Below are 16,584 nucleotides of genomic sequence, written 5' to 3' on the forward strand. Positions count from 1 at the left end.
CGCATGTCTTTTGGACTGTGGGGGAAACCGGAGCACCCGGAGGAAACCCAAGCAAATGCAGGGAAAACATGGAAACTCCACACAGAAATGCCAACTGACCCAGCCGAGGCTCGAACCAGCAACCTTCTTGCTGTGAGGGGACAGCACTACATACTGTGCCACTGCGTCCCCACTTTTGTATTTTTGTCTTACAAATAAAACAATATAGCCTAATATTAAATACAAATGTTTAATATATACAAAACAAATGTACAATTATTATCAGACATATTCAAAATCAGCCTTAGATACATTCACAATTAAGGTCAGGCAACCTTTACATGTATAACTTCAAGCTCAATTGAGTCAAGATTTATTCTGAAACTTGTTTTACTCCATCTTGATTTGACTCTGGTTTCGGTGACTGATACTTGGCCCAGGGGTGCGGGGTTTCCTGGCCAGGCATGAACTCCAGCCATTCCTTGTAAAACCCACGAAAGCCATCAATCCTGTCCAGGTATACGTTTTGTGATTTTAACTACAGTAAAGAAGAGAAACCAAGCATAATTAATCCATAAAAGAACAAGAAAAAGCCTGGTGACAGGTCAATAACATGTAAAAAAAAAAAACATTCACTGCAAAATATTATGTAATATAAAGATTACATATAAAATCATTTATTTTAATCATTTTATTTTTATCATTTAGCATTTATTTGCTAAAAATACACTAATACACAACAAATGTTGAAAAATGATAATATTACCATTAATACTGGTAATAAAACCAGTAACACTGTAATTTAATAAGATGCCAATGCTGTAATTATTTCAGTATCTAGTGTCACATAAAACTTTAGAAATCAAATTAAAATGCAAAAAACCATTCATCTTAGAAGTTAACCAACTTATAAATTTAAGTAACTAACCTGAATTATATTTCACACACACCAAGTTGTTTAATGCAGTGGTTCTCAAACTGTGGTATGTGTACCACAAGTGGTAAACAAGGCTTCCTTCTAGTGGTATGCGGAGAAGTTGATGAATAATTAAAGTAAAAAATGAACACAATTTTAACCCTTTGACGCATATGATAACACTGATGTGATCAGTAAATTGATTTTAATAGGCTAAACCTTTTATTTTATTTTACATTTTCTAATGTTTGTTATGTATTCTCTCTAATTTGAAGCCAATCTCCTCCCCATATTTGTAGCGGTTGTTGGGGACGTATCCCGTATTTTTATATCCCAATGGTATGGTTTAATGACTTGCTTTTCTGACACACAAAGCCTACTGTAAGGCGCAGTAAGCAGATCTAATTTCTTATTTAAATATGTAAATCTAAATCATATATTTAAAATACAATTTAATGTTTAGATTTCAAAAATATACAATTAAGTCATATATATATAGGCAATATCTATTTAAAATATTTATCAAAAAGATTTTTACATATGATGACATAGCCTATATTTATGAGGTCTAGGAAACATTTCCAGGTTTTGGTGAATAGGCTACTATATGATAATGCTTTAGATTGAAGTACAGCAGTTTCTTTTTACTTTTTAAGAACAGTACCCTTTTTAATTAACTTTTAGAAGCACATTTAATTAAAACATTTTTTTGTTTACTTGTAAGCACAGTGCAGTGTTAATGTTTAAACTATTTATAATGTTTAAAGTGGCTGACAATATTAAATTATCTGAATAATTATCTTCCTAGTTTTTGAACTGTGCAGAGCTGTAGTTGCCTAATTAGGTCTTTTACGCTACTATACTTTAATACTGGTCATTATGGTGGTACTTAGAGAGACAAATTTTTTTCTGAGGTGGTAATTGGTAAAAAGAGTTCGAGAACCACTGGTTTAATGTATCTCTAAGTTATATGAGTCTCTAACCTTGTCATATGATGGAGGATATTGAGATGCAAACTCCAGCTGTCTGATGATGACCTCATTGGGCGGCACCTGCATTTTGTGCATGTGTTTGAGAAGTTCATGCAGATACGCGTAGTCCAAACGCTTCAGTCCTTGGCTGATCAGAGCACTGTATATATGAGCATTCGGTACAATTCCACAAGCCTGCAAAAAATTGAAAATTGTAATCTTTAAACACATTAAAACGAGCCATATAATTCAATCAATATGTTAAATTGGCTTAAGTGGCTTAAGTAGGAGCACAAATTCTCTACACACTATATATATATATATATATATATATATATATATATATATATATATATATATATAAAATATATATATATATATAAATATATATATATATATATATATATATATATATATATATATATATATATATATATATATATATATATATATATATATATATATATATATATAAATGACCCCTAGAACGAAAAGTTCAGTTTTGACCATATTTGGAATGGTCAACCTTCAGAGTTTAGCTTATTTTGGCCTTTCAATAACAAAAAAAATTAAATAAAAAAGAAATCACATGAGCTGAGTAATATGACATGGTGCATTAGCGTGCATTAAACACTTAAATTCAGCAGTCTACGTGTGTTTGTTGCCTCACTATAAAACATTTCACAATACACATGTTAAACTAAGAAAACATACAGTTAAACAGGTCATGGATGCTGAATAAATTTATAATCCATTGTTGACATAAATGTATATAATCTACATTCAAATTAACAGTGATATATCCTTTGGGTTTTGATAAATCTCATTTCATTCAAACACTATAGCAGGCCAAGTGTTGAAGACATTTAACTATTGTCTAACTATGCACTTCCTGACTAAGGGGCGATGTCTCAATTGGTTGATTGAATTAACACGTATGCATGTGAACGGGAACTATTATGCTGATGAGATTAGGGCTGGGAAATGCGGTTCATATTTCTGACTCCAGTACTTCATTTGCATGCTTTGTTTAGCCATTTTCTTAAAACATATAATAGACAAGACTTGTTATACTTAGACTTCTTGAAGATGCTGTTTGACTGCAGAACAACCAAGGTGCGAATTACAGGGGGGTTTAGGGGGATTGACACCCCTAATTAACTCTTGATCCCCCTTGAAAAGACACCATAACAAGATGCATGGGGATGCTCTTAACAAGAGATAGCTTTCTCTGCTCTCTGATCTATATCTTAAATATTAATAATTAAAAATGTATAGTATATTGTATAGACATTTGATGCCCTGTAATGGTTTATAGCATTGTGAATACCTAATGTTCCAATCAATGCTAGGAAAGTTTTCATTCAACAGTCTGAAACTGGCAGTTTTAGAGCACTGACAGACATCTGAAGTATTCACAAAACCTGTTTCTTGTAAATTAGGTGTGTATATCTGCATTTAGCCTAAAATAAGAAAAATTAGACATAATTTGTATAGTTTGACCTACAGTAACCTCTAAAATAGTCACTATATATCCCTCAAAACACTGAAACTGTATACATTTTATTAATAAATTAGATGTAATTTTAATGCATTCATTAATTTGATTCACCGAAGCATGTATTACTAATAGCAAAAAAAGTTGACCCCCTCGATCGTCAATGTATAATACGCACATTGAGAAAAACCAACAGGTCTTAATAAAGAATTAAATAAAGAGTTCTCAAATATTTGCAACACCATCTTTCCCAAATTTTGCATTCTGATGACGAGCTATAATAAGATGAGATCCTATATGTCTGCGTATATTACCTGAGAGTTCTATAACGGTCATCTCGTTTTCAAAATAAGAGTCCCACATATATAGTTAGTATTATACAAGCTTGGATTAACTTAAAAATTAAGGTAAAAGTTGGCACAAGTAGCCTAATGGTATTGTGTGCCAAAATATTAGCATCGACGTGCTCATGGCGACCCGAGTTCGATTCCCGTCTCGAGGTCCTTTGCCGATCCTTCCCCTTTCTTTGCTCCCAATGCTTTCCTGTCTGAAAATCGCTACTGTTTAATCATAATAAAGGTGAAAAACCTCTAAAAAATTATTTAAAAAAATTAGGGGGAAAATATCATTTTTGTAGTCTAAGAAACATTCTGGCCAAACGGACGCTGCCAGGGGCATACACTAATGATCCTGTGTGGATCGTCAGAGATTGTCAGTGCTTTGTCCCAATTGGCCTATGATTTTACACTCACAGGATTTACATTAGAACGAGGAAACAATAGTGTTTGAGGCTCATGGTATGTCATCTTTATGAACTGAACTCTTATTATTCAGCTATGCCAGTGACAAGTATAAATTAAAAGATGAAACGGGTTTGCATACCTCCATATCTGTAAAGAGTTGCATTGCATCTTCCTCTCTTCGGCAGGCCAAAGCAATACTACAGAACGTCTGAGCGTTCGCGACCAGACCTCTGTCAACCATAAGAGCTTTTACAGCCTGAAGAAAGAGCAAGCAGTAAACATTTATGCATTTGGCAGACGCTTTTATCAAAACCAACAGACATTGCATTAAAGGAACACCTATTATCAGTTTGTGCTTTGCTTTGCTTTTTCTGCATGTTTTAAGAAGGTAATTTTTTTTGAGTGTTTGTATAACATTTTAACAATGATCGCAATACCGTAATACGTGATATTTTTATCCAAGGTTATCATACCGTCAGAATCTTATACCAGCCCATGCCTAGACAGGTGGTTATATCTATGTTAGGCAACAGGAAAACATGATTATATTATTTAACAGCACCATAACTGTATCTTTATAATGTATTTCTAACCTTAGCGCCATCCAAGTCTCCAGCCTTGGCCACCCTTTTGATCACAGTGTTAAAGAACGGCACATCCAGCTTGACGTGACTCCTTTTGGCCACATCAATCAAACTCTGCACTGATTGGCTGCCAGCTTCCATGACATCAGCCAACAGTGTGATGGTTTTAATGTTGGGCTTCTGTCCATCTTTGGCCATTTTCTCCAAAAAGCCTTCAAGATTTCCAATGAGAGCAAGTCTATCGGAAGCACTATTCACAGACCCCAAGGCGACCACACTTGAGTGGCAAGTTCTGGGCTCCAAGAGGTTTGGCAAACTGGAGCTGTGTGCTGATAATTCTGATTGACAGGTCAGAGAGCCGCTTGATGATACAGGCAGCATTTGAGTCTCATCTTGAGATGCGTCTTTTATACTTTGATCTTTTTCCTTCAACTCACTCTCTTTGGTTAGTCCAAGTCTCTGTGTTTGTGTATCTACAAATAACTCGTTCTCAAATGCATCGATATCTAAGTGCTGACACGACGTCTCCGCTTTGACTTTTGCTCTGCGGCTTTTTCTTCCACTTGTGATTTTTGGGTTTGCCTCATCTTCTGGTCTCTTCAGTAATATTGCAGAAGCCAGATTGGGATCACCTATCCCACAATCCCGTGCAGCCCGCAGGAGTATGTTGTAATTTTGAGCATCTGGTTTTATTCCAATATTAAGCATCTGGTGCCACACCTATAAAATTAACGACAATAATTAAAAGACTTTAAGAGGATTTTTTGCTAAAACTGTATGTACAGATCCACTGATCTCTCTGAACTGATGAACTGTGCTAGGGAAATGAATGAATGCATTTGTTTGTAGATGTTTTAATCAGACATTTGTATAAATAATATTATTAACAGTAGTTAGAATCCTCTTAATGGCCTGTGTTGAGAAAAAGGAATGCATCGTTTATTATTTTTGTTCATAAACAATTGTATTTGCATTGTGTAAGATGAAATATTAACTGAACTTCTTCCATTGAGGTGTTTTGCTCTGCATATTAATAAAGCATTTTTGCAGAAGTAGATGAAGCTGATTGTCCAAAATTAACTCTGCAATGAATCTTCCTGTGAGCACAGAATATGTGCAGTTGAAAAAGGTTTGGGTGTTTAATGTTGTGCAGAGAATTCATACAAAAAGAAGACGTATGTATGGGTGCGGCCAATGAAGGACTGGACAATGATTGACAAGTGTTGAATTTCACTAAAGTCCACCTGTTAATTTCGGCTGCCTGTATAAGTTGAAGTCAGGAAATGAAACGTGTGCACACCTGAATTTAACTCTTGCATTGCATCGCAAGATTTTTTACATTGAAGAAAAACCTCTCCTGACCTTTTTTATTTTTCTCCCTCAATATTAAGTTCTTGTTTAAGAACTGTTTTACAAAATTAATATCAAATTTACGATTAAAAATCATAGATTTCTGACAAAATGGCACTTTACCTTGTGTGATATTATTTATATACATTAATTATGTACTACTTGTATATATAATTTCTATATCATGTGATATTATTTAACTACTTGCTTTTATATTGAGAATTATAGTATCATAAACTGTAATGATCACACATTTAGTAATTTGTTTTTTTCTTTTGTAAAATGAGTAAAATAATAGAAAATGTCAGGTTGCACAGTTAAAACAACAACAACGACAATAATATATCGCTTTTCTGGACACTCAAAGTGCTTTACACATTTTTAGGAGGAATATTCTCATCCACCTGAATGACATGACGGCAGCCATACTATGGCAGACCACACACCACACACCAGCTGATTGATGGAAAGGAGACAGTATGATGAAGCCAAATTAGCCAATTTTTATATGGGGATGGTTAGGAGAATATGATGGACCGAGGCCAGTGGGCAAATTTGGCCAGAATGCCGGGGTTAAACCCTTACTCTTTTTCAAAGGACATTCTGGGATTATTACCGACCACAGAGAGTCAGGACCTCAGTTTACAGACGGTGCTCACTGAGCAATATAGAGTGCCCATCAATATACTAGGGGTGTTAGGACCCACACAGACTGTAGGTTGAGCGCCCCTGCTAGTCTCACTAACACCACTTCCAACAGCAACCAAGCTTTCCAAATAGTCTCCCAAATCGCTGCTTAGCTTCGGTTGGTGACCATGAGAGTTGCAGAGAGCTAGCTGCCAGCCGACAAGAACAATTACAAGACTATCAATAAATGCCCACAATTAGCTGTTGTTTCTAGTCAGTAGGTGTGTGTATGTACCTGTAAAGCCAGTCTGAACCCATGCTGCTTGTCATTCACACAGCTGATCAGCAGATACTGAAATGTCTCTTGTGTGATTGGTTGGCCATTCTGAAGCATCTCCTATACATGTATTAACACACAAAGCAAATAATGTCACTGTATATATTATATACATTATTATATAATAATATCACTGTATATATAATAATATACATTATTATATCAATATAATAACTGTATAAATCAATGGCATATTCATGGTTCCCACTCAATTTCCTTTTCTTTAATTTTCACTGACTAAAAGGCTGAGTGTCCATGACATATTTTGAATTAAAAAACAAGCCCACTATTGAGTTTGTAATAATAATAATAATAATGTTACAATAATAACATAACATTTAAATGGTTTTAATACCCACTATAAGAACAACACTGGATAATTATTTACCTCAGATTTAGAAAAAACTAATCTGAGGTAGTACTTGCTTTTTGTGTAGATCTGACGCTGGAGTCAGATCTGAGTTTCAACAGTCATGTCAAAGCAGTCAGTAAATCAGCATACTATCATCTCAAAAACATAGCAAGAATCAGATGCTTTGTTTCTAGTGAAGATTTAGAGAAACTTGTTCATGCCTTTATCAGCAGCAGGGTGGATTACTGTAATGGCCTCCTCACTGGCCTTCCCAAAAAGACAGTCAGACACTTGCAGCTCATCCAGAATGCTGCAGCCAGAATTCTGACCAGAAGCAGGAAATCAGAGCACATCACACCTGTCCTCAGGTCTCTACACTGGCTGCCAGTTACATTCAGAATAGATTTTAAAGTATTATTACTGGTCTATAAATCACTAAATGGCCAAGGACCTCAATACATTACAGATATGCTCACTGAATACAAACCTAACAGATCACTCAGATCTTTAGGATCATATAAACTAGAAGTTCCAAGAGTTCAGTCTAAGCAGGGTGAATCTGCCTTCAGCCACTACGCCCCTTGCTGCTGGAATCAGCTTCCAGAAATGATCAGATGTGCTCCAACATTAGGCACATTCAAATCAAGACTGAAAACACATCTGTTTAGCTGTGCCTTTACTGAATGGGCACTGTGCTGCGTCCGACAGATCGCACTATTATGTTTTTCGTTTTCTTTTTCATTCTTTTATAACCTATTTTAACTCATTTTAATTTGTTTTTATCTGTTTTTAATAATTTTTATTGTCTGCATTTTATTTTCCTAAACTTGTCTTTTTTATTCCTGTTTATGTAAAGCACTTTGAATTGCCACTGTGTATGAAATGTGCTATATAAATAAACTTGCCTTGCCTTGCCTTGCCTTAGCTGTGACATGCTCGCTCTCCCATATTTGTAAGCTCAATAGTAGTTTTACAAACTTTACATTTAGCTTTTCTGTTGTCACTTCAACACCCAGTCTTCAGTCAAAAAAAAAGCTGAAGCCAAATACCTTAAAATTTACAATATCCGGACATGTTAGCGTTCGTTTTGACATTCCTAGCTGATAAAAGCTAAAAAAAAAAAAGCCCAAACCTAACAAGCGTAAACTGCACGGCATACAAAATACACTTTGATAAATATAAACTAAAATTTAAAGCGACAAACCAAAATCTCTGATATCCCATGAAAAAAAATCCCCCTGATTATCAATGTTTGGAATAAACCATTTAAATTTCCATTATATTGCAGAAATCCCCTGACCCGTGAGAACCCTGCATATTGAAATACAGTTGAAATCAGTTCTTACTCGCAGAAGCTGAAAGCATGACTGCAGATCTCCAGCAAGAGCGACTGTTTTGAGCAAAGCATGCTGGGTGATGGCAGAGAGAGCGATGTTCTTCTTGAGGAGCTCCTGTTTGAGCTTCAGTGCCTGTTCCAGCCCTGACTGTTTCCATGGTGACTCGGCACAAGCGTTGAACAGGGCGGTGTATGTCGCATCTGACGGCTCTATGCTTCGCTTCTTCATCTGAGCCATAATTTATCATACAAATAAGGTTAATTACAGATAAAGTGTTCAGTTGAATGGAATATGCACATCAAGGATCATCATAATGTGAAGTGTGCACTGCTATCTTACATTATTGTACAGCTGGAAGGCTTTCTTTAGGTATCCCACGCGTCCACATCCACCGATGAGAACGGTGTAATTGAATTCCTCAGGCTGCAACCGCTCACCTTTGAGCATTTCAGCCTCAAACATAACTAATGCCTCAGCCAGCTAGAGGGAAAACAGAAAGGGTGTATTGTTTATTTGAAGGGAATACATTTGGTGCTGCACTCAACCCCATGTTTTTACTGCAAGGTAATTCATCAGATTTCAACCTCAAACTTAAAAACCTTCTTTAAAAAAGCATTTTTCAACTTCTATAACTTTTGATTTTACTTTTCACTTTGTTTTCTACATTATTCATAGTCAGCCAAGTTTGAAAAGAAAAAAAGGCTAAAAACAATTGAGACTAAATTTAAGTATGAGCCCCAATGCATTCAAGATTCAGGGCAATGCTAGAAATGTATATATTTTTAAAAACGCCATCATAAAATCCCCTAAAAATATAACAAATTAATTTTTTTAATAAAGCATAACTTAACTAAACGAGTCCTTTCATAAATTAAAAAAACATATTCACTTTAATTCTAACCCCAAATACACAGTACATTTATAATCACGTGCTTTACTAGGTTTAGCACATCATAAAAAGTGTACATAACTAAAGATTCAACCAAAAATTAAAGTGTGCTCACTATTTACTCCTCATCAAGTAGTTCTTAATCTTTATTAGTTTCTTTAATCTGCTAAACACAGAGAAGATATTTTAAAGAATGTTGGAAACTGATAACCAATAATAATATGGAACTCAATGGTTCTTTTGTGTTCATCAATAACTCAAACATGTTTGGCACAAGTGAATGATGTGACAATTTTTGGGTGAACTACTCCATCAATAAATAAGATTAATAAAACAGTGTTTTTTTTTCCATGTCTCAAAAATATTTACAAGTTTAAAATGATATTACAACAAATGGCACTTTTAAGCCGCAAAACATTGGTATACTTTAGAGGTCATTGATTTGGTGAAATCACATTAAATGCAAGTACATTATTAATATACTTTTGAGATTTGAAGTACACTACAATGCACATTCAGTTGTTTTTCCACAATAAATACAACTGCTGATACTCCACCATAATACAGCCACAAAAGAATGATGTAATGTTGGTTTTATTTTCGCACATTCGCTCATTTTTGAACAGTGACAACTTGGCACCTTTATTGTACTTTGAATTATCTGAAATCGCATATTGTGTGTGTGTGCGTGTGTGTGTGTGAACTTTAGCTTCTAAAAATGCACTTGTCACTTTCTATGCACAGTTATCACTATCATTACCATTGTTGTTGTCTTTTTACTTTTGATATAATCTCTTTTTGCAAATATTGTGGTTGTTTTAGACAATTAGGAATTGCACAGAGTAAGGAGGGGCAAACACAAATTTCGTTGCATCTTAATGACAATAAAGATTCTTCTGATAAAGCAGGCTATGACTTCAAAACAACATTAGCAATTAAGGTAAAGTTGGTTTTATATTCGCACATTCGTTCAATGACAACTTGTGACAGGCTCCCTATAGTGTTTACCATGATACTTTGAATATCGGTATGAAATCAGATGTAAAAATGGCTTCAAAACAACATTAGCACCATTTATTTACTGTGAACTTGTACTTTGGTAGTTGATGGCTGCTTATGGTTTTACTATTTTGAATTTAGCATAGAATAATTTTAATTAAGGAGAAAGTCTGAATGTGTGAATACAAAACCCACTTTACTTCAATACATTAGCAGTAATTGACTGTGAACAATTTACTTTGATAGTCATTGACTGCTAAAATTATTTCTTTATTTGGAGTTTGCAAAAAACACTTTTCTGAAATTATATTATTAAGAAGTCCGAATGTGAGAATATAAAACCAACTTTACATCAAGCCACAACAGAGATAACTGATATTAAAATCACATATTGTTTGGAGCATACTTTATCCTCTTTGATGAGCCTTTTGCACTGGAGGAAGTACCAGTATGGTGTGTTTCTGCGACCCGTTCTGGACTTGAACTTTTCCACTGGCTTCTGATCCTCATCATCCTCCTCTTCGGGGTTTCTGTATTTCAGATCCCGCTGCTCTGCTGATGCTTTACGGAAAATTCGTTTGGAGGAAAATTTTCTAGAATAATCGCCAAATGAATCTCCTTTGTTTTCCTCAGGCACGTGATCAAATGCGTTTGAAATGGAGCTGCTGCTCTCGGTCCATTTCGGAGCTCTTAAAGTGGCTGACTCGCTGAAGAATCTCAGGTTCTTTTGCTGGACTCTTTCTGAAGGACAGAAAGCTGATCTCCGCAGGCTTGAAAATGAAGCAGCGCACTTTAAAACATTAACACCGCTGTTCCGTGTCAAAACCCCCCTCTGAAATGCTGAACGCAACATTTTGGACATTATTTGTGAACTAAAACCTAGCTACTCCATTTGAAATCCATTCAAAACATAAACAGCCGCCAGGATTTCTCACATGATGTTGCCATTGGAAGTCGCCATGTTCCCTGTGAAGAAAGCTTATCAAGACATTACTAATAGATAGCCGTCGAGCGTAATATTTAGCGTATTTATTGTAATTTGCTGTTAAAATATTTAATAAAACATATTTTTTTCTAAATGTTTGGTCTAACGAAGCAACGGTATTATTTACCAAACAAAATAAATAAAAAAAGATGAGAGGGATCGATTAGTATGACTTGGGTAGGATTTGTCAAGACAGCAGCTGCCATCTGGTGTTGAAATGACGTTTCACTTGACTGACAAATGAGTTTTTTCATTCTTGCGTGTTATGCATGAACGAATTTGCTTTTATACGCGATGTTATTTATTATATTGTTTACAATTATTTTATTATATTTATTTATTATTTAATACAATAACTTATTGTATAAAAAATGTTAAACCAAAATTCATATAGCCTACAAGTAAAACATTTGATTATGAAATAATTTATTGCAAAATGCATTTATCATGACACAAAACATTTATAGGCAGTAATTAATTTACAAGAATATTTCAATAAGGAAATGTTGAATTACCACAATGTCAGATTGACAATATTACATGACTAGTTTTTACTGAATCTTAGCTGGAAGCTGATTTTAACTTTAACTCATTATGGGTTTTTATAGCGCTTTGAGATTTTACTTAAAATGTAAAGTATAAATGTTTTTTTTTTCTGTATACATATAATTCATTCATTCATTTTCTTTTCGGCTTAGTCCTTTTATTAATCAGGGGTCACAACAGCAGAATGAACTGCCAACATATCCAGCAAATATTTGCCCGTACAGCTGCAACCCATCACTGGGAAAGACCCATACACTCTCATTCACACACATACAATACGGACAATTTTTAGCTTACCCAATTCACCTGTGCTGCATGTCTTTGAATTGTGGGGGATAAATAATAGTATAAATAATAGAGTTTTATCATTATTACTATTATTATTATTATCAAAAGGAGAGATTTTATAGAAGGGTATGTAGTAATATAATATAATATAAAATATAATATAATATAATATAATATAATAAAATGGTATATAATATAATATAATATAATATAATATAATATAATATAGTATAATATAATAAAATGGTATATAATATAATATAATATAATATAATATAATATAATATAATATAATATAATATAATATAATATAATATAATATAATATAATATAATATAATATAATATAATATATAGGGGCATCATGGTGGCGCAGTGGATAGCACAATAGTCTCACAGCAAGAAGGTTGCTGGTTTCATCTGGATGCTCCGGTTTTCCCCACAAGTCCAAAGACATGCGGTATAAGTGCATTGAGAAGGTTAAATTGTCTGTAGTGTATGAGAGTGAACAAGTGTGTATGGATGTTTTCCAGAGATGGGTTGCGGTTGGATGGGTATCGGCTTTGTAAAACATATACTGGATGAGTTGGTGGTTCATTCCGCTGTGGCGACCCCAGATTAATAAAGGGACTAAGCCGAAAAGAATGAATGAAAATTGGCCATAGTGTGTATGTTAATGAGAGTGTATGGTGTTTCCCAGTAATGGGTTGCAGATAGAAGGACATTGTTGCGTTAAACATATGCTAGATAAGTTGGCAGTTCATTCCACTGTGGCGACCCCTGATTAATAAAGGGACTAAGCCGAATAGAAAATGAATGAATGAATGAATGAATGAATAATATAGTATATCACATTATCTGCAAGTAACTATATTATTAATGGGGTTTGCCTTAGGCAAAGTCCATTCTTACTATTGTGGTTTATTAATGGGGTTTGCCTTAGGCAAAGTCCATTCTTACTATTGTGGTTTATTATTCTGTCTTCTTCTTCTTCTTCTTCTTCTTCTTCCGTACACTTTTTCGGCGCGTAACTAGTCCCGCAGCTTTCGTCCCAGACCCTTGAAAGTGGGCTCAAATCGTGCGGCTTTATCGGGAATGGTGTGCTATGACTTTTGTAAGGGGTGGGTGGTTTTGGGGCCCCGCAGGGGCCCCAAAACCACCCCCCAAAACGCATTGACTTAACATTACGCCAAACTTTGACAGATTATAGCACCAAGTGTGAAATTCATAGAAATATGGGATTCACATCATCTGTAGGGGGTTGCAGCCTAAGTGAGAACATAACCCGCAAGGGGGTTTAAGTTGCACCCCTGGGGCTCTAGGACGTCCCAAAGTGCTCCCATTGACTTACATTGGCCCATTGACTCCCATTCATTTTCTAGACACTCGTAGATACTATTCCCGGAAATCGCCGTAGCGCCAACAGTGAATATCGTAGAGACATGGGATTCGCGACATCTCGAAAGGGTTATAGGAGGCTTCAAACCACACCCCGAAAGGCGGTAAATGTTGTACCCCTGGGGAGCTAGGACGTCCCAAAGTCTCCATTGACTTTACATGGAGCCGAACTTTGACGAATCACAGCGCCGAGTGTGAATTTCACAGAAATATGGGATTCACAACATCTGTAGGGGGTTGCAGCCTAAGTGAGAACATACCCTGAAAGGGGGTATAGGTTGTACCCCTGGGGTGGTAGGACGTCCCAAAAGGGTTCCCATTGACTTTACATTGCCCATTGACTCCCATTCATTACATTGACTCCCATTATAAATGTCATATGTCAATCAAAGTACAGCACTGTCATACAGACTTGGGGGTTGGCTTATTTGACTAGGGCAACCAATCAGCATCTCATTATGATTTTGAAGCTCACAGGCCACGCCCCCCCAAACCACTTAAAGACCCTTAATAAGTGCCCCATTGACTTAACATGGGGTGGGATGTCCCATTGCAGATCCCATTGACTTCCATTATAAAGGTCACACATCTATAACATTACATAGGAGTGTCATAGAGACATGGGGGTGGGCTCATCTGACTCAGACAACCAATGAGCATCTCAATATGATAATGAAGCTCACAAGCCACGCCCCCAAACTGGTCCCATAGACTGCCATTATAACTGGCCTACATGCATATCTTTGCTTAGCAGTGTCCTTTTGACTTGGGGGATGGCTCATCTGACTCAGACAACCAATCAGCATCTCAGTATGATAATGAAGCTCACAAGCCACGCCCCCAAACTGGTCCCATAGACTGCCATTATAACTGGCCTACATGCATATCTTTGCTTAGCAGTGTCCTATTGGCTTGGGGGATGGCTCATCTGACTCAGACAACCAATCAGCATCTCAATATGATAATGAAGCTCACAAGCCACGCCCCCAAACTGGTCCCATAGACTTCCATTATAACTGGCCTACATGCATATCTTTGCTTAGCAGTGTCCTATTGGCTTGGGGGTTGGCTCATTTCACTTGGACAGCCAACCACATTCAAGTTCACTCTGTAACCTCGCCCATAGCAACAAAACAGAGTACCCTAGCAACCATTCATCAACAGCTATATCTCGGCATCAGAACATCGTAGAGACTTGGGGATTGGCTAGTTTGACTCATGCTAGCAAACGGAACTTCCTATATGCTACACATGCTAGCGCTGACTAGCTACAAGCTAATATTGACTAGCCAAGTACTGTAACTTGCTATAAATGCTTACTAAGTATAAATATTTCATCAGGCATGTATGTGAGGCTTGCCTAGTAACCACCCAGGGTACCCTAGCAACTGCCTAGCAACCACCAAAATTACCCTAGCAACCGCCTAGCAACCACCTAGCAACCGCCTAGTAACGCCTTAGTAAGGGCCTAGCGACCACTCAGGACACCCTAGCAACCGCCTAGCAACGCCTTAGCAACCACTCAGAATACCCTAGCAACCACCTAGAAGCACCTTAGCAACCACCTAGCAACCACTTAGGACACCTTAGCAACCACCTAGCAACGCCTTAGCAACCACTTAGAATACCCTAGCAACCACCTAGCAACACCTTAGCAACCACCTAGCAACCACTTAGGACACCTTAGCAACCGCCTAGCAACCACTCAGAACACCCTAGCAACCGCATAGCAACACCTTAGCAACCACCTAGCAACCACTCAGAACACCCTAGCAACCGCCTAGCAACCACTCAGAACACCCTAGCAACACCTTAGCAACCACCTAGCAACCACTCAGGACACCCTAGCAACCACCTAGCAACCACTTAGGACACCTTAGCAACAGCCTAGCAACACCTTAGCAACCACCTAGCAACCACTTAGGACACCTTAGCAACCGCCTAGCAACACCTTAGCAACCACCTAGCAACCACTCAGGACACCCTAGCAACCGCCTAGCAACGCCTTAGCAACCACTTAGAATACCCTAGCAACCACCTAGAAACACCTTAGCAACCACCTAGCAACCACTCAGGACACCCTAGCAACCACCTAGCAAAACCTTAGCAACCACCTAGCAACCACTCAGGGCACCTTAGCAACTGCCTAGCAATGCCTTAGCAACCAACTAGCAACCTCTCAGGACACACTAGCAACTGCCTAGCAACACCTTAGCAACCACCTAGCAACCACTCAGGACACCCTAGCAACCACCTAGCAACACCTTAGCAACCACCTAGCAACAACTCAGGACACCCTAGCAACCACCTAGCAACACCTTAGCAACCACTCAGGGCACCTTAGCAACCGCCTAGCAACGCCTTAGTAACCACCTAGCAACCACTCAGGACACCCTAGCAAGGAATTACCAACCACCTAGCAGAACACATTAGCAATGCCTAGCAACCACTAAAACACCCTAGCAACCACCTAGCAATGCAGTAAATCACTGATTTATGATTGTCTCTGACATTTATTCATTCTGCTCAGACTTGTTTTCAGGAAACACCAACTGTTACTCACACAAATACACACACACACACACACACACACACACACACACACACACAGGGCTGGAGTGGGACTCCTTTTTAGCTCTGGAGTTTCAAGCCTTAGAACGTCCCACATCAGTCGACGACTGACTATGTTAAAATAATGTTATTTCCAATATAGTTTCAAATGACACTAACACACTAACACGTTTTTCAAGGACACAGGTGCCTTAGAACTTCACATTTTTATATAT

At 37.0% G+C, this 16,584-nt stretch overlaps 1 protein-coding gene across 2 annotated transcripts; it reads right to left on the reverse strand.

Annotated features, from left to right (window-relative positions):
- Positions 1 to 215: 215 nt before the first annotated feature.
- On the reverse strand, positions 216 to 11,552 carry ptcd1 (pentatricopeptide repeat domain 1). 2 transcript variants are annotated; one of them, XM_021471105.3, is made up of 8 exons: positions 10,989 to 11,552; positions 9,034 to 9,174; positions 8,704 to 8,922; positions 6,964 to 7,065; positions 4,701 to 5,411; positions 4,247 to 4,363; positions 1,879 to 2,061; positions 216 to 517 (listed from the first exon to the last, which is right to left on the reverse strand). In XM_021471105.3, the coding sequence occupies exons 1-8, from the start codon at positions 11,442 to 11,444 to the stop codon at positions 353 to 355; spliced, it is 2,094 nt and encodes a 697-aa protein (XP_021326780.2). In that variant the 5' UTR covers positions 11,445 to 11,552; the 3' UTR covers positions 216 to 352. The 2 variants fall into 2 exon arrangements, with proteins under 2 accessions (XP_021326780.2, XP_021331617.1); XM_021475942.2 differs by lacking the exon at positions 6,964 to 7,065.
- Positions 11,553 to 16,584: the final 5,032 nt, after the last annotated feature.

Source organism: Danio rerio, chromosome 1 (assembly GCF_049306965.1).
Source record: "Danio rerio strain Tuebingen ecotype United States chromosome 1, GRCz12tu, whole genome shotgun sequence".
NCBI classification, from domain to species: domain Eukaryota; kingdom Metazoa; phylum Chordata; class Actinopteri; order Cypriniformes; family Danionidae; genus Danio; species Danio rerio.